Raw genomic sequence first — 24,804 nt, 5'->3', positions numbered from 1 at the left:
GTGTGTGTGTGTGTGTGTGTGTGTGTGTGTGTGTGTGTGTAGAGGTGGACACCAATGGTGTTGGCTGACCACCTTCCCTTGCCTCTACAGTGATGATGCCTTGGAACTCTCCATCATGCCCAAGGATGAGGACATCCTCCAGCTGGTGAGTTCCCTTTGCTTGATCCTTTCCCTAAGCAGGGATGCCAAGATCGAGCACCCTCCTTTTAATGTCTTTTCTTTTTCCCATTAGCACAGCAAGAGAGTAAGGAAGGAAAGGGTTAATCCACGGGGGAGGGGTACCTGAGAATTGCCCAGATTGCCCAATATTGTGGCAGCTCCGGGGGGGGGGGGGGTGGTGGCATAGATTGCTTCATTTTGAGGGTGGCTATGAAGAGGTCTCAGTTGGTGATGCCCAAGGTAGATTTGCCTAGATAACCTCCATTAGGAGACACTGGTACAATGGCGGATTCAAGACGACCCTTGGTCATTCCACAGAGACATCTTCTTAGATTGAGGAGTCCTTCCTCTCTCCTTTTTCTCCATCCCACCTTCCCCCAGTGGTGAGACTCTCTGGGAGACCAATCCAGGACGGTGCCCTCCAGCCTTTCCCCACCACAAGTCTGCACATAGATCTTTGGCCTAGAGTGGGTAAAGACCCTCTCCCAACAGTATAAAAGGGTGGGGTGGGTTGGGATGTTGTCCAGCTTCTGGCTTTTAACATCATGGTATCAGGTTTTTCCTTCATTCCCTGCCCAAGCCTAGGGGACAACACTTTCTGCCTATCCATTTGTCTCATGGGTAACCCACCTCCGTCCCCAATTTGATGCTTGTCGGGCACAGTTTCAGAGTGATTTCTGCTAAAGCCAGTGGCCTCTGAGGGAAATTTGTATGCTCTGCAATGTTGGTTTCCCAGCTTCCTCAGCATGCTCATCCTCATAATCCCAGGAATCATAGTGACCTCAATTGGTACACTTCCCCCATTTCAGAACTTTGCAGCCCCTGACCTGGATTGCTCCTTTGCCCTTCTGGGGGTGGGGGCTTTTGAAAAGAGGAGGCATTAAAGACAGTTCTGGCTCTGCTGCTTCAACCTTCATCTCTCTATTTTTACAAAGCCTCAGAGACATTAAGTGATTCACCCCAAATCATGTAGCATGGAGTCAGAATCCAAGCTCCGCCCAGTACACCCCTCCCTAATCTCGATGGGCTCTGGGTCCGACGAGAAACAAATACTGTTGCCCCAGGATTGCGGGGAGAGGAGGGAAGAGTGTGAGGGAGGATGGAACATGGAGGATAGAGGTCCAGGGGTGAGTTCAAAGAGTGGGGGTGAGTACTGTGTGAAGCATTGGCATCTTACAGGGTGGCCCCTTCCCCCTTGTGCCAAGCATAGTGAGGGGAGGAGCCAGCTTGCATAGTATGAAGGATGGTGTGGAGGATTCTGGTGCCCACACGGAAGGGGTGGGCAGAGAGCACCAGATGTCAGTATTTGGATGCTGGCCACTCTTCTGTTCCCCCCCCCCCATTCTTCAACAACCGGCAGGCCCAGGAGGGTGGGGCTCAAGCATTCCTGTGGTTGGGAGCCAATACTGCCAGCCAATCAGGGTGCGGGCAGCCACTGACGCCACCACTCGACACTAGTTCCCTCCCCTCCTCCCTCCTCCCTCCTCCCTCCTCCCTCCTCTCTCCTGCCTCCCCCCACATCCCAGTCTCAGAGCCAGGGTGGGGGCCCGGCCAGGGAGAGCAGGGCCCTGAGAGGGAGGATTGAGGACGGGGCGCCAGGCCTCAGCTGGTTAGTGAGGGCGGAGCTGAGGAGGGGAACCCAGGAAAGGGAGGGGGATCTGGGGGTGGGGAGGCGATGAGCAGAGGAGGCGTGGTCAGGATGCTGTGATGTGGGGAGCCGGCAGGATGGCCGGGAGGAGAGGTATGTGTGTGTGTGTGTGTGTGTGTGTGTGTGTGTGTGTGTGTGTGTGTGTGTGTGCGCGCGCGCGCGCGCGCGCGCCCTTGTATGTTTGTCTCACTAGTGTGTTGGTGTCTTTTGGTGCATTTCAGGGAGTGTCTTATTGTAATTGTGTGATTGTGTGTATGTGTATGTGTGTGTATGTATGTAGCCGCCCTCCCCGCCCCTATCCCCGCTTTACCATCCCACAGGATTATTTCCCTAGAAAAGATCCCTTTTGTGGCGTTAGGGAGGGGCCAGAGACCAACTGGTCCGGAGCCCCCAGGCTTCTTCTGGCCAAAGGCTGACGGGGTCCCTCTGTCCTGGGGGCCGCCTCCTTTTTTGGCCGGGTGAGGGCCGGCTCTGTCACTGCTCAGCAATGCAGCGCCAGCCTCAGTCTTGTAGCCAAATTCCAGGACGGGAGGGGGGGGGGGGTAGGGTCGGGGGGGGGGGGGCGGGCCTGCCAAGCCCCTCAGCCAATGCTGGCCCCGGAGCTGAGCACAAGCTGAGAGAGAGCAGGAGATGGGAAAGTCTGAGATCAGGAGACTTCACATTCCCTCCCTCTTTCCTTCCCTCCTTCCCCTCCATCCTAGAAATCATATAAACCAATAGTAAGAGGATAGAGGTTTTTGGCTCCCTACCGGCCTTAGAAATGATTTCTTCTTCCCCATCTGCTGCCTCTTCTTCCTCCTCCCAGCCTCCATCCTGGGATCCTTGAGGTGCCCCTCCCCAACCCTGGCCTCTTTTTCTACCTCTGGAAGCTAGGTTTAGTTTCTGATGGGGTTTCAGGCTCTCTCCAAGAGGGATGGGTATGGCCCCACTACCCTAAGGAGTAGAGCAGAGTTATTTCTGGGAGAAGGGGATGGCAGATCAAATCCTGAGCTCTTAGCTGCCAGAAACAGCCTTTGGCTTAAGGCCGATAGGAACCACACAGAAAGCATAATCTAATTGGCCCCGTGTTGGTTTGCTAGTACTTTTTATTGGGTTTTGTACTTCTTCCTTCCCTAGAACTCAACAAACCTCTCCTCTCCCTCCAGTGCTTCCCCCCACCCTATCTCCACCTTCCCCCAAAGCAGCTCCTACTTCTCTCTGTAATAATAATGATATCATTTATATAGAGCTTGCAACACACTTAAATATGTTGTCTTATTTGCTCTTCACAAGAACCCTGGGATGTTAAGTGCTATTATTAACCCTATTTTACAGATGAGGAAACAGACTCAAAGACGTTAAGTGACTTGCTCATGGTCACCCAGCTAGTAATTGTCTGAAGCAGGATTTGAACTCTGGTCTTCCTGATTCCTGCCTAGACAAATGACTAGTTGGGCTTTGCTGACCTCTTTCTCTTCTTCCTATTTCTCTCCTCAGGCTTATTCCCAGGATGCCTACCTAAAGGGGAACGAGCCATACTCTGGAGAAGCCCGGAGCATACCAGAGCCACCTCCACTCTGTTATCCCCGGAAGACCTATGCTTCACAGCCCCGGGCCTCGTCCCGGGTCACCATGGTGTCTGAGCCCCACTTGGCACCACCCACTGACCACTGGCGCCCTTCCCCTTGGAGTGATCCTGGCTATCGGGCCCCACCATCCTGCCCCCATCCAGACAACGCCTCTTTAGGGATGAGCCAGCCGCGCCCCAATCCTAGTGCCTTTCCCCGCCTTGCTCCTGATCCTCGAACTTCCCGTGCCTTCCAGGACCCTGGGGTCCGGGCACCCCCAAGCAAACTGGAGTGCCAGCAAGCACTGTCCCATTGGCTGTCAAACCAGGTGCCTCGGAGGAGCGTAGAGGGGCGGTGCCCAGTTATGCCCCCTCGTGCTCGAAGTGTCTCCCAGGACCGGCTGGGAGATGTTGTGGTTCATCGAGCATGGCCCTGCTCTGCTTCACAGGATGCCCTGTGTCATCTGGGGCATGAGGGTTGGCATCGAGCCCGGTCTGATGACTACTTGGGTCGCTTTGTCCGCTCTGCTGAGGCCCTGGGGCCGGGGACGCTGGTGTCTCCCCGATTTGAGCACTCCGGGTGGGTTCCCCAACGTACGCAAACCCGACCCCCTGCCTGCTTGCCGCAGGATCCCCCAGGACCGAAACCCCCAGCTCAGCCCCCTCATCCCAGCTTGGATGATACAGGTTACATTGGGTACCGAAGCTATAGCCCCTCTTTTCAGCGCCGGACTGGTCTTCTTCAGGCCCTTTCCTTCCGGGACTCCCCCTTCGGAGGGCTACCTACCTTTAACCTCCCCCAACCATCTGCCCCACATTCAGCTGAGTCCTCAGAGCCACTCAGGGTTACAAGGCCAGAGCCCAACACCCAGCCACCAGAGCTGCCCGCCGAGGAGCGGAGGGAGGAGGTAGTTCTCCGACAGAAACCACCAACTGGGCGCAAGGTTCAGCAGCCTCCTCTGAGGCAGATGAACTTTGGGTTTGGTGATGAGACCTCAGAACCTGAGTCAAGTGGGCAAGGAGAGCATCCAAGCAGGAAGGTGGCACCATTGGCAGCTGCTGAAGACTCACTGGCATCCATTCCCTTCATAGGTGAGTGGGGGCCTGGCATGGGGCAGGATGGGAGAATGGGTAGTCCATTCTTTTCCATCCTATTCCCTTTTTCCCACCTTCAATGGTCAGAGATTTGTTCTGGGTGATGATAGGGGAGCCTTTGCCCTTGAGAATCTTTCAGTCTGATATGATGATGATGATAACTGTGTCAGGCTTGTGCTAAATTGTGCTAATTGTGCTAAAGCACTTTACAATTATTATCTCATTTGATTCTTACAATAACCTTGGGAGGTAGGTGCTATTATTATCCTCATTTTACAGATGAGGAAACTGAGTCAGAGGTTAAGTGACTTAACCAGGGTCACATAGGTAGAGTCTGAGGCTAGATTTGAATTCAGGTCTTCTTGACTCCAGGCCCAGCGCTCTATCCATTGCATCACCTAGCTTCCCAGCTAGGTGAGACAAGGTCCCACCCTCAGGGTGGATACCTGACATGGACTAGATAATGCCTAACAGGGGATATCAGAGATATCTGGGAGAGCTGTTTTGGAGAGATTCACACTCAAGGAAGGACAGGAGGGAAGGTTGCATGATGAGCTAGGCTAAGGTCTCCTCTCCCACTTTTCCTGCTTTTATCCTTCTGAAGATGAGCCTACCAGCCCCAGCATCGACCTAAAAGCCAAGCATGTACCAGCCTCAGCCGTTGTGTCCAGTGCCATGAACTCTGCCCCTGTCATGGGCACCAGTCCATCCTCCCCAACCTTCACCTTTGCCCTTGGCCGACACTACTCCCAAGACTGCAGTGAGTACCTGTGCCTATCCTCATTGTACTCAAAGCTTACTTCCTAGTCTGCTCATTACTTGATTTGTTAGTCTCATCCCCTGATGTTTATGAAGGTTGTGGATCTCATTTCTCTTGGACCCCCCATCTGATTTTCGATAGCTCGCCCTCCCCATCCCATTGCTTTCCTTTGTTCTTGGGTTTAGGACTCGGTGATCATTTTCACCACCAGGTGATGTGGGAACACTGGGAGGTGGTCTGGGACCCTGGGGGGAGGAAGAGGGAGGAAGCAGGGAGCCACCAGATGTGCCCCCAATCCCAAAGTGTATGCATTGGGGATGGGCATTCCAGGCAGTATCAAAGCCGGCCGACGTTCGTCCTATCTTCTGGCCATCACAACCGAACGCTCCAAGTCATGTGATGATGGCCTTAACACCTTCCGGGAGGAGGGCAGGATACTCCGGTAAGTCACCCTTGATGTGCTTTGGTGGGGGAGAGAAGAGAAGAGAAGAGAAGAGGGATATGGGGCAAGGTCACTTATCCTAAGTAGTACCTCATGCCCATTCACATACTGCTAGTTGATTGGGTTAGGGTGAGGATAGAGGCACTCTTCTGAAAATTGGATTTAGAATAAAAGGAAAGAGCTTGGTTTCAAATCCTGGCTGTTGCTTACAGTTGATGTGTCCTTCAGCAGGTCACCCCATATTTCTGGGCTTTAAGTTCCTTATTTGTAAAATGAGGGAGGTGGAGTCATCACTTCTGAGATCTCTTCTAGCTCTTGATTCAGAGACCCACAGGACTTGGTATCTCTCCCTAGCTGGAGGGCAGTGTTCTATTCATGGAAATCCTTAATCTTTTGGGTATTCAGAGAAAAGTATGAGGGAAAAATCAGAGTCCCCTTCCCCTCATTCTACTCTTCTTTCCCTCACATGCCAATGCCTCATTCTCCAGACGACTCCCTAATAGAGTGCCCAGCCTTCGGATGCTGCGAAGCTTCTTCACAGATGGGGTAAGCTGCTGGAGGTGGGATGGGTCACGAGTGGTAGGGTAAGCTGCTGGAGGTGGGATGGGTCATTGGAGTGGGGTAAAGGGAACTATAAAAGCTGGCAGGGAGTCCTGCCAGCTGGAGCCTTGGTCCCAAGCCTTCCTACTTGGTCAGTCTCTGTACCCTAGGATAACTCATTTATTGTCTCTGGGCCTCAGTCTCCCCAGCTATAACATGTTTTTGGAGTGAACCCTACTCCCTCCTTACATTAGAGACAACAGGGAGAAATGGGCTTATCTTTGGTCATTCTTTTTAGGATCTTATTGATGATGAGTGTTAAGGGAAGGAGGAAATGGCCCAGTCTTAATTTCACTTTCTTCTTGATGTGATCAGGGCTTTTGTTTGCCTCTTTGATGACCTTGTTACCTGCTCTGCTAACCTAACTCCTGGCCATAACATCATTTCCTTTGTTTATTTAACTCCTTATTGACATTATTAGCCTCTTTGTTTACTTAACTCCTTATTGACAGTATCACTTCCTCTGTTGATTCAACTCCTTCCAGTCTGAAGTTGAGGGTTTAGTCAAGTTTTCTCTTCCTAACAGTATGACACCTTGGGAGGTCATATCCTTTGCAACTCTCCCACATCTCCTGTGTACATGTCTTATGACCTCAATACAAGAGACTCAAAGAGGTTAAATAAATTACTCAAGATTTCACAACAAATTAAAGAGGAAGAGGAAGACCAGACATAGTGTGCTCCCCCTAAACATGAGGTGTTTGAAGAGGTGTTGGTATGGAATTCCTGTCTGACCTACTCCTTACCTTTTCATCACAGTCCTTGGACAGTTTGGGCACATCAGAAGATGCCCCCTCCAAGAGGCATTCAACCTCTGACCTCTCAGACATGACCTTTAGTGATATCAGGAGAGAAGGCTGGTTGTATTTTAAGCAGATCCTCACCAAGAAGGGAAAGGTAAGAGAGGGAGGGGTGTGGGTGTGGGTGTGCAAGTCTGACCCCAAATCCCCTACATCAGAAAAGTAATGAGGAAGGAGCAGATCTCCAAATAACCTTTACAGAGAACAATTCTTCAGAAAGCAGCTTAGGAACCAAAGGAAAACAGCTTAAATTGCAATATGAGATCGAGGTTAGATTCCAGTTCAATTCAGTAAGAATTTTTAAAGTGTCTTAGGCATTGTACTAGGTGCTGAAGACAGATACAAAGACAAAAACAAAGCCAAAGAACTTCCTAACTGGAGCTAGGACTGCAGAGTTTATTGGGGAGGTGTGTGTGTGTGTGTGGCCCTGAGTTCAAATCCCCACTATGTCAGGTATGTCAATGACCTTATGCACATTACCCTTTCTTTTGGGGCCATACTTTCCTCTTCTGTAAGATGAGGGCATTGGACTAGAGGACCTTTAAAGACCCTTCCAGCTCTAAGACTAATAGGATCCTATCATCCTGAGGGGGTTGGATAGAACACATTTTACGTGTTGATAAAAAGATGATACCATTGATCCAGGGGTGTGCTGGTAAATATTCAACAACAGAGCTCTTAAGAGGAAAAAATGTCCCCGTGACACATTTTTAATTTAATTTGCACTATTAACATTTCCTCCCTTTACTTGAAGTCTAGATACTTAACAAAACAAGAAATCATTTCTGAGGTGTAAATGCTCACACTGAAGATTTAACAATTGTCTGTGGAGGGCTGATTCTAGCTGGCTCCAGCATAACCTTGGATATCCCACTGGTTCTCAGCTGACTTCCGGGGACGACTCTAGCCCCAAACTAATCCCTTTCGAACAACTAAAGGTTCAAATGTAAGATAGAAGGGTGGGGGCATTGTGTCCTGGGAGGCAGAGGGGCTCACAGAGATGTTAATGCTAATGTGTGCTCCAAGATCCTGGAGATTGGGGTAGGATCGTGGAGAAGTGAGGTAAGGGGAATCTGGAACTCAGGAAAAGGAGCTGGCTGTGGAGGAGATGGGGGGTATTTATAGAATTTATAGATGCTTACAGATGTGGGGGGGCAGTCTGGAATTACTTAGAGGAAGTATTTATTGGGTTAAAGTTTCCTCCCTCCTTATAACATCCCTTATAATTACTCATTAGGTTGTCTTTCTTTTTCTTCAAATATGCCTTGTCTGTTTCTGGAGATTGTTAAAAACAAGAAAAGAGCCACCAGATTGGGATTTTAAAGAGAAGTCGGGGAACTTAGATTATTCACTCCCTGGATAATCCAATTTACATCTTGAGCAATCAGACACACCCAGTCCCAGCCCCATAAATGCCTACTATACTGTTTTTTGCACACCTTGTAATTAGTTCATTTACTCATCCTGGTTAAGTGAGTGAGAAGCCCTTTCCCCAAATTAATCAGACATGGGTAGAGATTGGAGGAAGGGAGGAATGTGGAAGGGTTTTTTTTGGGGGGGGGGAGGTTCCAAGCCTTGTTTTGGTTTTGTTCTGCTTTCCCCAACAAAGGGGACTTTGGAAGTCATTATGTACTAATGATAACTGATTTTTACCTCCAAAATGTGCAAAGCACTTCACCTACCTTAGGGGTTCTTAATCTGGAGTCTACTCCTTTCCTGTCCTCCTGGAGTTTGTGAATAGATTTCTTGGGGGGGGGGGGTTGTGTCTATGCACTTGGATAGGAAATAAATTGAACTTTTATTTCACTTTAATTGGTTTTCTTTGTAATCCTATCATTTTATTTTATGCCTCTATAAATATTCTTTTTAGGGGAAGCCCATATGCTTCACCAGTGGTTCATGGCACCAATAAGGTCCAGAACCCCTGACTTAAATGATCTCATTTGAGCCTCACAACAACAACTCAGTGATGGTAGTTTTATTATCTCCATTTTATAGATGAAGAAACTGAGGCTCAGGGAGGTTGTTTCCCATGGTCACACAGTTAGTAAGTGTCAGAGGTGGGATTTGAACCCAAAGTCTTCCTGATAGCAATCAAGCCTTTTTTATTTACTACAATATACTGCCCTTCATTTCATGCTGTCCTTCCTGTTACCTCCCATTTTGTAGATCACCTCAGATCTCATTCCTTTCCTTAGCTTGGGTGTGTAGGGAGATTGGGTCTTTGGAGATAACCCATAATATTTTGTGATTAGATAGAGAACCCCTCCTATTTCTATTTTCCACATACACTCTGCTGGATTGGAGTGAACCGTGATGTGATATTAAACAAATGAGGACATACCTCTTGGGTCAGGAAGGGGGTGTTTTCCAACCTTATGGGCAACTCCCCTTTTGCTAGTCACTTAGGGGAAAGAATTCTTAAGGCTTTTCCTTTTGGGAAGCCTCTAGTAGGATGAAATGTTTGGTCCTTTCCTTCAGGGAATCTGCTACTATAGCTTAGATCATTACTGAATTGGAGAGGCAGATGGTACAGTGGAGAGTACTGGATCTGGAGTCTGGTGACTTCTGCTATTTATTACCCGTATGACCTTGGATAAGTCACTTACTTTCTCTCTCTGGGCCTTGGTTTCCTCAACTGTTAAAAAGAACAGATTGGCCTTGATGGCTTCTAATTTCCCTTCTAAATTTTCGAGCCTATGATCCTATGAATTTGAAAGGGGGAGGCTCCAAAAATGAAGGTGTCAGGTCCCTTCAGGAACCTGTTTTCTGAGGAAAGTAGACAAGAACTGTGAAGAGACATAAGGGGTTAAGGGCTTGATTTAGGAGCAGAAGACATATGGTAGAGGGGAAAGAGTACAGGGTATGGAGTTCAAATTCTATTTTGCATCTTACTCCCTCAGTGGCCTTGGGCAAGTCACTTGGGCTGAAATTTCTTCCTCTGAAAAATGAGGGGATTGGCCTCTGGGGTCCCTTCTAGCTGTAAAACCATGATTAATAGGAGTTGAACAAGGGTTGGGGGACCATCTGGAAGAAGGTAGTGTACCCATGGCCTGGTTCTCTGCCACCTCACTGCTATCTCTCCCCATTTTCTGTTGTATACTCAGAGGCTCTAGCTGAGTAACAATATCTTAAAAGAATGGAATCCCCTGGAAAGCAGCTGACCATACCCACCAGCAGGGAAAGGGTCTGGGAGGGCCAAGGGAGTGCTGGGAGGAGGGGGGCAGTTGTAAGTTCAGGTTTTCACCTCTCTCTCTTCTTTCCCCTCCCTGTCTGTGTGTCTTCCACAGAAAGTGGGTGGTGGCCTGCGCCAATGGAAACGTGTCTATGCTGCGCTCCGGGCACACTCACTCTCCCTGGGCAAGGAGCGGCGGGAGGCAGGCATGGCGGCGGGCGCAGGTGAGGAGGAGACGGCGCCCGTCTGCATCAGCTCGTGCCTGGTGGACATCTCCTACAGCGAGACCAAGAGGAGGCATGTGTTCCGGCTCACCACCGCTGACTTCTGTGAATATCTCTTTCAGGCTGAGGACCGTGATGATATGCTGGGCTGGATCAGAGCGATCCGGGAAAACAGCAGGGCCGAGGGCGAGGTGAGGGCCAGGGGGCCTCCCACCACAACCACTGGAGGGCAGTGGGCACCATCTCCCCCCTTGCCTCTCCTAAGCCATTAGAAAATTTCCCACTCCCATCTATGCCCATCTCGTCTGCTCTGAGTAGACAAGTGAGGGTTTTCCTTTTCTGTGGATCTTAGAGGATGAGATTACCTTCTCCTCCCCTAAGCCCCCAAAAGCAGAGTTGGCTCAGGTTACCTATCTGGTAGGATTGACCTAGAGAAACAAGAATGGATAAGATGACCTTAGAGAGAGATAGAGAGGCCTAGCTATTGGAGACAGTGTATGTCTACACCTCCCCTTGGTGCTATTTCCCAGGGTTTTAGGAGCAGGCATAGACTCTGTTATTATCCATTGAGTTTCTTTCTCTGGCCCAGAGGAGAGGCCAGTACCCTCAGAATTGGGCCTTGTGAGCCCCAGCTCCAGCCACTAACATTTCCTGGTTTTGGGTTGAAGGGCAGGATGCCAGTGGGCACTTGCTGTTATCTTACCATTTGGCCTCCTTATAGCCTCTCTGAGAAGGGTGGGCTTGTTCTTTCTACTCTGCCCACCATAGAATGGGCTCTGCCTTGAGATACCCATATCCAAGGAGACAGTGTGGAGCAGAAGGGTGGGCCTCTGTTCCAGGGGTTGCCACACCCAGGTGGTAGTGGGAATGTCCAGTGGTCACAGATATGGGTATCTCACTGGTGCCTCAGGAGGGGAGTAGGAGCTGGCCCTAAGGGTCCACCTTTCTGTTTTGGGTACATAAGTCTTTTAACAGGAGAAAGGAGGGTAGGATGGAGCAAGTGACAAGAATGGGCAATGGGAGAGAGGGATGCCTCTTGCTTCACTGGGCACTCATGTTTGGTGTATTCTCTCTCTCTCTTCCCATCCTCCCTCCCCCATCTGCCTCTACTTCTCTTTATTCTCCCTCCTGTACCCTTCCTTAGGACCCTGGCTGTGCCAATCAAGCTCTGATCAGCAAGAAGCTTAATGACTACCGAAAAGTAAGGTGAGGACCACCAGGCATTCACCCCGTCACTGCAGCAGGGTGGTAGAGTGCTGGACTTGGAGTCAGGAAGACCTGAGTTCAAATCCAGTCTCGGATACTTACTAGCTATGTGACCCTGGGCAAATCACTTAACCTCTTATTGACTTTAGTAATAAAGGGGGATAGTAATAGCACCTACCTCTTAGGGTGGTTGTGAGGAGAAAATGAGAGAATATAGGTAAAGCATTTTGCAAATGCTAGCTATTATTATTAACCCTGGTTTTTCCCTCTATCCCCTCCTACCCTTAACTGGAAATGGCCCCAGGACAGAGATGATGACAGACGTTGCTGTTTTATGTAATATCCCAGCCTTGGGCTTCATTTTCTTCCTTTGTAAGATAAAAGAGTTGGATTAGATGACCTCTAAGGTCCCTTCCAGCCCCCATGTCTTGTGTTTCCATGAGAGGAGAGAGTGAACTATGGAGGTGGTCTACTGTTATAGAAGAAGTGGAAAGAGCACTGAACTGAGGTGTCAGGAGACTTGGGTCTGCCACTAATTCGTTGGGTGACTTTGAACAAGTCACTTGCCCTCTCTACATCTCAATTTCTTCTCCTGTGAGATGATGGAGTTGGACTAGATGATCCTGGGAACATTTACAGCTTTGATGGACCACATGCAGACGATAGGGAAGCATGCATCCTGGGCACCTTGGGCCTGCTGGGAAAGAACCTGCCCACCTTGCCCATGTCCTGGAATGGATGGGGGCAGCACCCGTGGGCTGGGTCCATCAGGCTCAGGGAAAGGAATGTTCTGTGGTGGTAGCCTTCAAATGAAGACTCCTCTACCCTTTTGCCTTTAATTCTTTCCCAGCCATATCTCTGGCCCCAAAGCAGACTCTTCTCCTAAGAGCCCCCGAGGGATAGCAGGGCTTAAGTCAGAGCTCCTGAAGCAGAATGCTCCTCGATCTCCCAGGACCCAGGATGCTCCTTCAGGGACCAAAGGTAGGAGACTAGAAAAGCTGTGGGAGGGGACTGGGGAGCCTGCCAGAGGATGAAGGGAAAAGGACTCCAGGGTGGTTGTTTGAGGACAGTGGACTTGTGTCCTTCTGTATCTCTTCACGTGTCTCTGAATATAGACATGTCTGTGTGGGATTGCCATGTGGATGTGTATATGTCTAGATGTCTATGTCTGGAATCTTGGTGGATCAGCGTCTCGACTCCCTAAGTAACCACTGTGTGTTCTTTCTGCCCACCCCCACCCCCACCTTGGCACCCCCAGATGACAGTGCTGCCACCTCGAGAGCCCCCTGGGGCATCAACATCATGAAAAAGAATAAGAAGCCCTCCCCAAGGGCATTTGGGGTTCGTCTAGAAGAGTGTCAGCCTGCTGCTGAAAACCAGGTGGGGCCTAAGAACTTAGGAGCAGTGTCTGGGACTGGGGGATGACACCGTTGGCTCTCAAAATAAATGTGTGTGTGTGTGTGTGTGTGTGTGTGTGTGTGTGTGTAGTTATGGGGGAGAAGGGAGGCTTTGGAGCTATTTTACTCAACCCAGAAACCACCTTTCTCACAACACACAAGTGGAAAAAGGGGGGAAAATGTTTCTTGCCCCCCCCCCCCCCACCCCCCCCCCGCCCCCACAAACACAGCTTTGCCTTCTGGGAACAGCCTGGGTCTTGATCTTGGTGTGTTTCCCACCTCTTCTGCCTCCTGTCCCCAACATGCTTACATACATTGGGACCAGCACTAGTGGTGATGCCCCTGTGTCTCTGTCTGCAGCGGGTGCCCCTGATTGTGTCAGCATGCTGCCGGATGGTGGAGGCAAGGGGGCTCGAGTCCATGGGTATTTACCGAGTGCCCGGGAACAATGCTGTCGTATCTAGTCTGCAGGAACAGTTAAACCGAGGGCCTGGGGACATCAACCTTCAAGATGAGGTGAGTCTGTTGGAGCAACTCTTTTTCTGTTTTTTAAATCTGTGTTGATCTGAGTGTGTGGCTGAGGGCAGGGGTGTGGTGAAAGGCACTTGCTTTCCTGTGATCTCCTTGAACACGTGTCAATTGAGGAAGCACGAATTGAGCACCTACTGTAGCAGAACCTATAGATCTATTCCTGTTCAAACCCCTGCTGTGGCTTCCTATTGCCTGAGTAATGCTCAGATTCCTTTCCCTGGCATTTAGGGTCTCCTACAGTCTGGTACTGCCCCCACCTTTCCAGCTTTATTTCATGATCCAGTCAAATTGGACTTGGACCTACTCTATACCATTGGTGACAAACTCAAATAGAAATAGGGGCACTAATCTGTAAATAAAGATCTTGGGAGCACCTGGTGACTTCATTTTAAAATGTAACATTGTCCATGGTTTGTTGCATTTTTATTTGTTTGTTAAATATTTACCAATTACATTTTAATATGTTTCTGGCTGTATTCAGAAGTGTTGCAACAACATGAGACCTGCTGTGGATTTGATACTTCTGCCCTACACTTTGCCATCTCCATACCTTTGCTCACATATTCCTTAGGCCTGAAATTTCTTCCCCTATCTCCTCCTTGGGGCAGCGAGGTGGTGCAGTGGTTAGAGTGCTGGGCCTGGAGTCAGGAAGACTCATCTTCCTGAGTTTAAATTTGGCCTTAGATGTCTATTTACCAGCTGTGTGACCCTGGGCAAGTCACTTAACCCTGTTTGCTTCAGTTTCCTCATCTGTCAAATGAGCTGGAGAAGGAAATGGGAAACCACTCCAGTATCCAGATGGGGTCATGAAGAGTCAGACATGACTGAACAACATCTCCTCCTATCTTTTGAATTCCTACCTAACTTTTAATGCCCAACTCAAATGCCACCTTTTCCAAGAAAGCCTTCCCTGATCTCTCCCTCCTGTCATAATGACTTTTCTCCTCTCAGACCTCACATAACACTTTTCTTGCTCCTTTTTAAGATAATCACCACATGTTATACTTTAATTATTTGGAGATGTGTCTACCCCTGTATGCGCTTCTAAGTTCTATGAGGCAATTAGGTGGCTCAGTGGATAGAGCACTGAGTCTAGAGTAAGGAAGACCTGAGTTCAAATCTACCCTTAGACACTTACTAGCTTTGTGACACTGAGCAAGTCATTTAACCTCTGTTTTCTCAGTTTCCTCATCTGTAAAATGAAGATAATAGCAACTATCTCCCAGGGTTATGAGGATCTAAAGAGAAAATAATTGTAAAGCATTTAGCACAGTACCTGGAACATAATAAGCACTAAATATTAGTTATTATTATCATTATTACCTGAGTTTATATCCAGCCTCAGACATTTACTAGCTTTGTGGCCTAGACAAGTCACTTAACTTCCGCTTGCCTCAATTTCCTCAACTGCAAGATAGGGGTATAATAATAGCACCTGTCTTCCAGAGTTGTGAGGATCACACGAGACAATATTTGCAAAGCCCTACAGTGCGTGCCGCTCAGTAGGTACATTATAAATGCTTATTCCCTTCCTGTGAGGGCCCATATGGCTGTTATATCTTCCCAGGGCCTAGCACAATACTCTACTTGGTGTGCTGGAGCCAGTTTGAAGGGCTGGAGAGCTGGTTGTTAAATTTTTTGTGTGAGCATTTATGCTTCAAAAATCGGAAAATGCTACAAATTAAGGCTTTATGTTTTGCTTTGCTGATTGTCTAGACTTGGAAAAGTGATAGGGAAAATATTAATAATGCAGATTACACTTAAAATTGTGTTATGGGCATACCCCCCCCACAAGAGCTGGTTGTTAAACATCTAGCAGCACACCCCTGTGTCTACACTCAGTAGTTGCTTATTAGATTTAAGGTTAATAATTCTTGTTGAATTGGTTTGGGAGGGAGAAGGTAATCTGGTATGGCAAAAAGAACAATGGCTCTAGAGATGGAAACATGGGTTTGAATGCTCACTCTGATATCTTTGTGACTTAGGACAAGTCACTTAACCTTTCAATGCCAAAATTTCCTCTGTAAAATGAAGACCCCTAAGAGATTAGGGAAGGAAGAAATATGTGAGTAGTTAGGGGAGGCTTTGTGGAAAAGAGCTTGAGTGGGATAGATAGTAAAGGGGCAAAGACTTAGGGAAGTGTGTCGAGGCACAGTGATGAGACCAGCCTTGGTGTTGGACAAGGGAGTGGTAAATGAGTTGGGGTTTGTGGAGAATGGACAAGATATGGAGGGGCTTCCTTGCTAGGCTAAGGAGCCATGTAGATTCTTTATCAGTGGAATAACATGGTCAGAATTGTGTCACCTCCATCTGGACTATTGTAGTTGTTTGTTCAACTCTTTGCGACCCCATTTGGGGTTTTCTTGGCAAAGATGTTGGAGTGGTTTGCATTTCCTTCTCCAGCCCATTTTACAGATGAAGAAACTGAGGCAAGTAGGGTTAAGTGCCTTTCCCAGGGTCCCACAGTTAATAAGTGTCTGAGGCCAATTTAGAGGCCACCCCTAAACTCCTGACTCAAGGCCCAATGTTCTGTCCACTGCACCAAGTAGCAGCCCCTATCTTAAGAGCCTCCTAATGTATGTCCTTGTGTCAAGTATCTCCCCTCCCAAATCCATCCTCCACTGAGCTGCCGAAGTGACTTTCCTAATGCACAGGTCTGATCGTTTTTCTGTCTCTGTCTCTCTCTTTATTCCTCTTTCTGTCTCTGTCTCTCTCTTACACACACACACACACACACACTCACACACACTACTCAGACTCTTCAGTGGCTCTCTCTGTTACCCTAAGGATCCAGTATTGACTCTTCTGTTCATATTTAAAGTCCTTTTCAGCCTGGCTCCAGATTGCCTTTTCAGGCTTATTACATATATTATTCTACTTTACACATTTCCATGTCAACCAAACTGTCTTACTTGCTCTTCCTTATATTGTACATTCCATTTCTAGTTTCCATGGCCCAGGCTGTCCTCCCTGCCCAGAATGATCTCCCTCCTTGCCTGGGTTCTTGAGAATCCCTAACATTCTTCAGAGCTCAGCTCAAGTACCAGTTCCTGATTTTTCAAACTGCTCATGCTATGCAGCTCCACCCCTAATTATTTTTTCATAGATGTATGTATATATATATATATACACACATATGTATATATATATACACTCATACACACACACACATACATATTTTTTACTTACTTTGTACGTATCGTTTTGGCCAATAAGATGAAAGATACTTGGTGACAAGGACTATTTCAGTTTTTTGTTTTTGTATGCTATGTGCCTAGCACAGTTCCTGGCACATAGTAGGTGCTTAATAAATGCTTGTGGGGCAGCTGGGTGGTGCAGTGGATAGAGCACCAGCCTTGAAGTCAGGAGGACCTGAGTTCAAATCCGGCCTCAGACCAAACACTTGACACTTACTAGCTGTGTGACCCTGAGCAAGTCATTTAACCCCAATTGCCTAAAAACAAAAAAGAAAAAAAAACAAAAGAATAAATGCTTGTGGAATGATGTGTTGCTGGTAAATACTTTGTTGGTAAAGAGACAAGTTAAAGGACTATTGCTGTAATCCAAGTGGGAATTCTAGACTGCCGAAGTAGTGTGAGAATTGAGAGAAATAGATGGATGGAAGAAAGGAAGCAAGTATTTATTCAGTGCCTACTATGTGTCAGGTACTGGGCTGAGCGCTTTACAAATATTATCTTATTTGATCCTCACAACAACTCTAAGAGGTAGATATTATTATTATACCCATTTTACAAATGAGGAAACTGAGTCAGAGATTCAGGGCTAATAAGAGACTTTTACTGGCTGTATGACCCTGGGCCTACAGGAAGACCTAAATTAAAATATAGCCTCAGGTGCTTAATAGCTTAGTGACCTTGGGCAGCTTAACCTCTTAACCTCTGTTTGTCTCGGTTTCCTCAACTGTAAAATGAGGATAGTAACAGCACCTATCCAAGGTCACATGGCTAGTGTCTCAGGTCCTCCTGACTTCAGGCCCAGCACTCTGTGCACTGAGTCACCCAGGTACTTAGAGATCTTTCAAAGGAACAAAAGATAAAGGTATAAAGGAAAATCTGGAAGGCAGGATTCAAAAAAGATCTTGACATTGAGTTGAATCAAATAACATGAAATTTACAGGGATAAATGTAAAGTTTTGTGCTTGGGCTCAAATAATCCATGTCCCACATATAAGATGAGCAAAATATCAGCAGTTTGCTTGAAATTGATCTATGGGTTTGAGGGAGCCCTAAACTTCATTTGAGTCTGGAATATAATCCAGTAGCCAAGGCAGCTTTTGGCCCTAAAAGGTAAAATCTCCAGGAATTAAGGGATGATGGGCCCAGAGGGTTCAGGCACTTGTTAGATGACACCTGGAACACGGTGCTCAGTTCTGGGCTCCGTGGTTTTGGAAAGATATGGATTAGCTAGATATCATCCAGAGAAGAGTAACCAGCTTGGTGATGAGCATGGCGTTCATGCCCCCTGGAGACTGGTTGAAGGCACTGGAAAAGAGAAAGCCTAGGAAGGGGACATGGATAACTAGCTGTCTTAAAGCATTGGAAAGGCTATCTCTAGGGAGAGGAGTTAGACTCTTGTTTGTTCCAGAGGGGGAATTAGGATCAAATGGATGAAAGCTGCACAGAGTCAAATTAAGGCTTAAGAAAAAACCTTCTTAATAAGTAGAGCCATCCCACAGTGGAATAGTTAGCTTCTGGAGAGAGGCATGTAGGTAGTACTGGGCTAGAACTAGGCCCTAGAACTAGGAAGACTTGAGTTCAAATGTGACCTCAGACATTTACTGACTGTATGACCCTGGGCAAGTCACTTAACTTTGGTCTGCCTCAGTTTCCTCAACTGTAAAATAGGAATGATAATAATAGTACCTACCTCCCAGGGTTGCTGTAAGAATTAAATGAGATCATATATGTAAAGCTCCTAGTACAGAATCTAACATATAGTAGGTATTTAGTAAATGTTTATTCCTTTCCTCCTCCCCTCATATCCCAGGTCTTCAAACTGAGACCGGATGCCTGCTCAGGGCATGTTGTAGAGGGCATTCTTGTTCAGGGATGGGCAGGCCTGTATGTCCTCTGAGGTCCCTTTCAGCTCTGAAGTTCTGGGATTCTGGGAGAGAGAGAGAGTTGTCAAGATTGAGGACAAGTTTTTGAGAATACTGTTATCATAGAAACAGGGGAGTGGAAGAGGAGGGCTGCTTTTGGAGGAGGAAGGTGATGAATTTGGTTTAGGACATGTTGAATTTGGAGTCTTATAGGGTCATCCAGGTAGAAATGACGTCCAGTGCTTTTCTTGGTCAGTGCTTGTGCCTTGCCTCTGAGATTATCTATAATTTATCCTGTCTGTATCTTGTTTGTAGATAATTGTTTGCGTGTTGTCTCATCCATTAGACTGTGAGGGTATGAGGTGGGATCTAGGCATTCAGTTAATTTAAATACAATCAGTACTTCTTAAATCACCTGTTATGTGCTCAGGCACTTTCTAAGTCCTGAGGATACAAAGAAAAAACAATCACTTGCCTTCATGGAGATACCTGTTGAACCCATTAGAAGAGGTTAGTTCTCTAAGAGAAAGAGTATGTTGAGAGAAGAGTCAGTGGTCTGAGGATTGAGCTTTGAGGAACACCCCAAACCAGGGGACAGGAGGAGGAAGAGAATGAGTGTTTAAAGAGGTAGGAGTGAGGCCAAGATCATGTCATAATCATAGAAGGCCAAGAGAGTGGGGGCAAGGTGGAGGATGGTGGCAGATTTCAAGAAGGGGGTGATCTAGGAGGCTGATTTATGGTGTTGAATGCTGTAACATAAGAAACTTGAGAAAAGGTCATTGTATTTAACAATCAGAAAGTCATCAGTGACTTCAAGAAAGCAGTTGCAGTAGACTTAGGAGCATTAAAGGCAGATTGCCGGAGGTTGGGGATAAATCAGGAGAGAAAGAAACACGCCATCTATTTGTTCTTTTGTATAACATTATCCACCATGCCCTTGGGGAACACAATTCTCCGACTGGGTTTCAAAAGAACGGAGAAAGTGGATGGTAGTTAGAAGGGGAAGCAGGAAACCTCTGTGTGTTTGCAACTCATTGCCAGCCCTAATCCTTCACTCTCCTCGCCCCACATATAAGCTCGTCATTTCTATCTCCATAGCATCTCTGCTATACGTTGCCTCCTCGCCACTTACACATAGCCATCATCTTAGTCCAGGCGCTCATCCCCTCTTGTCGATTGTGGCAATAATCTTGTATATGATTCTCCTGCCTCAAGTCTCTTCTCCTTCCAGCCATCCTTCATAGAGCTATAAAGTGATTTTCTAGTTCTGATCCTCAATAAATGAATCAACAAGCATTTATTAAGTGCTCATTATGTGACAGACCCTGTCCTATTTGCTGGGGATGAAAATACAAAAAATAAAACAGACACTATTCTTTCCCCCCCCTTTTTAAAAATAGTATTTTATTTTTTCCAATTACATGTAAAGACAAATTTCAACATTCATTTTTTGAAAGATTTTGAGTTCCAAATTTTTCTCCCTTCCCTCCTTCCCCCTCCTGAAGACAGCAACAATCTGATATCAATTATACATGTGCCATCATTTAAAACATATTTCCACATTAGTCATGTTGTGAAAGAAGAAAGTACGAAAGGAAAAAACACACAAAAAACCTCAAAAAAGTGAAAATAGTATGCTTTGATCTGCATTCAGACTCCATCAGTTCTTTCTCTGGATGTGGAGAGCATTTTCCATTATGAGTCTTTTGGAATTTTCTTGGATCATTGTATTACTGAGAAGAGCTAAGTTATATAGTTGATCCTCAAACAATGTTACTGTTACTGTACACAGTACAGTGTTCTCCTGGTTCTGCTCACTTCACGAAGCATCAATTCATTTAAGGCTCTCCAGGTTTTTCTGAAATCCGCTTGCTCATCATTTTTATAGAAAAACAGGATCCCATCCCAATTGTATACCACAACTTTTTCAGCCATTCCCCAACTGATGGGCATCCCCTAAATTTCCAATTCTTTGCCACCACCAAAAGATCTGAAACAGCCACTATTCTTAAGAAACTTGCATTCGAGAAGAGAAGATAAGTACTTATATAAATACGTACAGGACAATGCAAAGTATTTTGGGAGGGGCCCTAGCAGTCGGAGGGAATCAGGAAAGACTTCATGCTCTGAATCTTGGAGGAAGAGAGGGGTTTTATAAGGTAGAGATAAGGAGGCAGGGTATTTCCAGGATGGGGGATAGCAAGTGCAAAGGAAGAGAGAAAAGAGATGAAGTCCTGTGTGTGAAAAACAGAGAGAATAGTGTGGCTGGCTCACAGAATCTGGGAGGGGAAGTAATGCATAATGAGGCTGAAAAGATGTATTGGGGTCAGGTAGTGGAGTGCTTTAAAAGCCAAACAGAGGAGTGTGTGTTTTATCTTAGAAGCAATAAGGAACCACTGGAATGTATTAAGTAGGAGAGAGACGTGGTCTGATCTACCCTTCTGAAAATTCCTTTGGCAGCTGAGATGGAGGATGGCTTGGAGTGGGATGACCTGTTAAGAGGCCACTGTAATAGTCTGGGAAAGAGGTAATGATGGCTTAAACTAGGTTAGTGGCTGTGTGAATACAAAGAAGGGGGTCATAGAGATGGTGTAGAAGTAGAAAGCGAAGATCTGACAACTGATTGGAGGATATGTGGAATGAAGGAGTCAGGAGTAATGCCGAGGTCACAAACCCAGGAGACTAGAAGGGTGGTGGTATCCTTGACAGTAATATGGAAGCTCCGAAGAGGAAAGATGAGTTCTGTCTTGGAAACGCTGACTTTGAGATGTCAATGGGATATCTGAGTGGAAATATCCAATAGGCAGCCAGTGACCTCCACTAGGCAGCTGGTGACCTGTGACCTGTGACCTGTGACCTGTGCCTGGAGCTCAGGGGAGAGACTGGAGCTGAGTGTATAGATTTGTGAGTCATTTATGCAACTCATGGGAGCTGATGAACACTCACAGTTAGGGGGCATGCTCTAGGTGATGAGTCAGCAAAAGAGATGGAGAGAGGATGGTCAGACAGCTAGGAGGAAATCCAGGAGAGAGCAGTGTCAAAAAATCCCCAAAAGAACAGAATTTCCGAGAGGAGAGTGTGGTTAGCAGTGGTATATGGTACATGGTAACAGTGTCATATGCTGCAGAGAAGTCAGGAAACATGAGGCCTGATGTGTCTTTCATCTGCTCAATAAAAAACTCCAGGGGTAAAAAAAAAAAAAAGGCAAAAAACAAAACAAAAATAAAAACTCCAGGGGCTCCCTATTGTATCTAGTGTCATAATATAAACCCCTGGGAGGGGGAGGGATATAGCTAGGTGGCACAGTGGGTAGAGCACCAGCTCTGGAGTCAGGAGGACCTGAGTTTAAATGTAGCCTCAGACATTCACTAGCTGTATGACCCTGGACAAGTCACTTACCTCCAAAAAAAAAAACAAAACAAACTCCTCTGTTTGATTTCATCACGACCCTCCCTACCTTTCCAGTCTTCTTACACATTATTCCCCTACTCACACTCTCTGGTGCAGACATACTGGCCTGCTCTTTGATCTGCAGATACAATACTTCATCTCCCATCTCCATGCCTTTGCATTTGCTGTTCCCCCATGCCAGGAATGTCCCACCTCCTTACCTCTGCCTCTTAGAATCCCTGGTTTCCTTTGAGAGTTAGCTCAAGCACCACCTTGTACATGAATTCTTTCCTGACCTCCCTCAGCTGCAAGTACCTCCCTCCCCAAACTATGTTGTGTTCATCTTGTGCATAAAACACTTATCCCATTAGAATGTAAACTACCTAAGATCAGGGATCTTTTTCTTATCTCCCTAGTGCTTAGCGTATTATCTGGCACTTGGTAATTAATAACTGCTTACTGAGTGATTGATTATTGTGTGAGAGGTATGTTAGGTCTGTTGGGGAGAGCTGGTTGTTTTATCTTGTATTCATCCATTCAGTATTTATTGAATACTCCCACTACTCCCTGTAGAAGATACAAAAAGAAACAAGATTTAGCCCCTGCCCTCAGGGAGCTTGTGGTCTAGTTGGGCAGATGAAGCATTAGATCAGAGATTTACAGGTGAGCAGGGACCTTAGAGGCCACGTAGCCCAATCCTTTTATAGATGAGGAAATTGAGGCAGAGAAAACGGAGGTGACTTTCCCAAGGTCATCCAAGTACTGATCCCTCGTTCTGAAACCAGACACGGTGCTCTTTACACCTGACCCCACTGTCTCACACATGCAGACAGCTTTAGTTCCAGGTCGGATGAGATCAAGTTCCTTAAGAAAGTTACAAACAGAGCTAAAAGTGACACAGAGGAAAGAGCAAAAACTGAGATGAACAGGGAGGACTTCCTGGAGGAGATGACCTTTGGGTCTGAGTAGGTTGAAAGAGGCTTGGAAGATAGAAGGGTTTGATTGCCCTGTTTAGAAGGATAGGATTGCCATAGGTGGAGATGAAGGAGAGGGAAGGTCAAGGATAGGGCTGCCCTCAAGATGAGAGGAGCAGCAGGAGTGTAGAGGGAGGAAAGCTTGTGTTTTTTGAGGAAAAGCAAGTAATTGAATTAGATTGGAACGTAGGATGTGTGACTGGGAGAATGGTGGGTGATAAAACTGGAAAGGGATATTGGGGCCAGATTTGGAGAGGGCCTTAAATGACAGGTGATAGAGTTTGGATTTTATTAGGGAAGCTGTTGGAGGTTTGTAAGGAGTGGATGGGTGATGTGTGTGATCAGGAGCTGCGCTTTAGAAAAACTCCACTACCCTGGTGTTCTAGGATGGATTGGGAGTGGCTCCAGAATGCTCAAGGCAGCAAGGGCTGTTAGGGGGCCCTTGCAATTGTCTGGATCGTTGGGTCAAAATCAAATAGAAATGAAGGCCATTAACACACACACGGATCTCTGCAGCCCATGTTGATTTAGAAAACCACATATTAGCATTGTGTAATTTAGCTGTATTTTTATTAATTCTGTTAAATATTTCCCAGTTATGCTTAAATCTCCTTCCTAAGTGTTTGACACCTCTGATTTGTACAATTGGCAGTCAGGACTTGAATTAGAGGCTGGAAGAGGCTGGCAGAGACTGTGGAGGGAGGACAGAACTTGGTGACAGGTTGGACATTCAGGGTCTAAGTTCTAAGGTTTCATGACTCGACTAGAAGAAGATATGGTACCAGTAACAGAAATAATGTTGTTGTTTGGTCATTTTCAATTATGTCTGACTCTTTGTGACCCCATGTGGGGTTTTCTTGGCAAAGATACTAGAGTGGTTTGCCATTTCCCTCTCCAGCTCGTTTTATAGGTGAGGAAACTGAGGCATACAGGGTTAAGCAAGATTTGAACTCAGGAAGATAAGTCTTCTTGAATTCAGGCCCAGCAGTATATCCACTGTGCCACCTAGTTGCCCTCCTCAAATTATGGAATGTTTTGTGAGTTTTCATGTCATGCTATTTGTGTATATTCTTTCATTTGAGACATATCAACCTTGTGAGGTAGATGGTATTACTCCATTTTACAGATGAGGCAAATGAGGTTGAAAAGTTAAGTAACTTGCTCTGTCACACAGTTCTATGTGCCTGGCACATAGTTGGTACTTAATAAATGCTTGTTGACTTGACACAGCTAGGAAATATCAGAGGTAGGATGTAGAACTCAGGTCTTCCTGATTCTAGGTCCAATCTACCCACAAGGCCAATCTGCTTCCCATGAAGAAGTCAGAAGGAGAAGTGGGTTTGATGGTTGGAGTGGAGATGATGAGGTTGATTTTGTTCATGTTGTTCTTTGAGGTGCCAGTGGGTCATTCGGTTGGAAATGGATGGCCAAGAGGCAGTAGGAGGCCAGAGGTCTGGCTAAGAGGAAAGGTTGGGGCTAGAGATACAGACTTGGAATCTTCCTCAAGAATCGCTGAAGCCATGGATCACAAGAAAAAATCCAGCTAGAGGAGAAGCAGAGATTGGGAGGACAGCCTTAAAGAAGGTCCAAATTCGGAAGGAAGTGTGAGGTGGAGAGAAAGTGAAACCAAAAGGGGAGAGAGGAATGAGCCAAGATTCATACCCTTCAAACTGGAAGGGAACCTCAGGGATCATAAAGTTCAACTGTATCTGAACAAGAATCCATGTTATAATATAGATTGTTAGGTGGTGCAGTGTGTGGAGCATTGGGCCAGGGGTGAGGAAGCCATGAGTTCAAA

The 24,804-nt window shown here is 46.7% G+C and overlaps 1 protein-coding gene across 5 annotated transcripts in view; it reads left to right on the top strand.

The window, feature by feature from the left end:
• Positions 1 to 24,804, top strand: part of ARHGAP23 (Rho GTPase activating protein 23) — a 121,359-nt gene that overhangs the window by 62,280 nt on the left and 34,275 nt on the right. For 3 of the 5 annotated variants that reach the window (XM_027872995.1, XM_027872991.1, XM_027872993.1), the window contains exons 6-16: positions 91 to 145; positions 3,284 to 4,445; positions 5,053 to 5,208; positions 5,539 to 5,650; positions 6,139 to 6,196; positions 7,010 to 7,147; positions 10,341 to 10,640; positions 11,594 to 11,655; positions 12,506 to 12,636; positions 12,914 to 13,035; positions 13,413 to 13,568. In XM_027872995.1, the coding sequence (XP_027728796.1) occupies positions 91 to 145; positions 3,284 to 4,445; positions 5,053 to 5,208; positions 5,539 to 5,650; positions 6,139 to 6,196; positions 7,010 to 7,147; positions 10,341 to 10,640; positions 11,594 to 11,655; positions 12,506 to 12,636; positions 12,914 to 13,035; positions 13,413 to 13,568 (2,452 nt within the window). Of the gene's footprint in view, positions 1 to 90; positions 146 to 1,236; positions 1,287 to 1,837; positions 1,901 to 3,283; positions 4,446 to 5,052; positions 5,209 to 5,538; positions 5,651 to 6,138; positions 6,197 to 7,009; positions 7,148 to 10,340; positions 10,641 to 11,593; positions 11,656 to 12,505; positions 12,637 to 12,913; positions 13,036 to 13,412; positions 13,569 to 24,804 lie in introns of those variants that run through there. The other 2 variants (XM_027872992.1, XM_027872996.1) reach the window with 2 other exon arrangements.

Source organism: Vombatus ursinus, unplaced genomic scaffold, assembly GCF_900497805.2.
Source record: "Vombatus ursinus unplaced genomic scaffold, bare-nosed wombat genome assembly UNPS02014801.1, whole genome shotgun sequence".
Classification (NCBI taxonomy): domain Eukaryota; kingdom Metazoa; phylum Chordata; class Mammalia; order Diprotodontia; family Vombatidae; genus Vombatus; species Vombatus ursinus.
The sequence above is the reverse complement of the archived record's forward strand: the minus strand, read 5'-3'. Positions and strand labels throughout refer to the sequence as shown.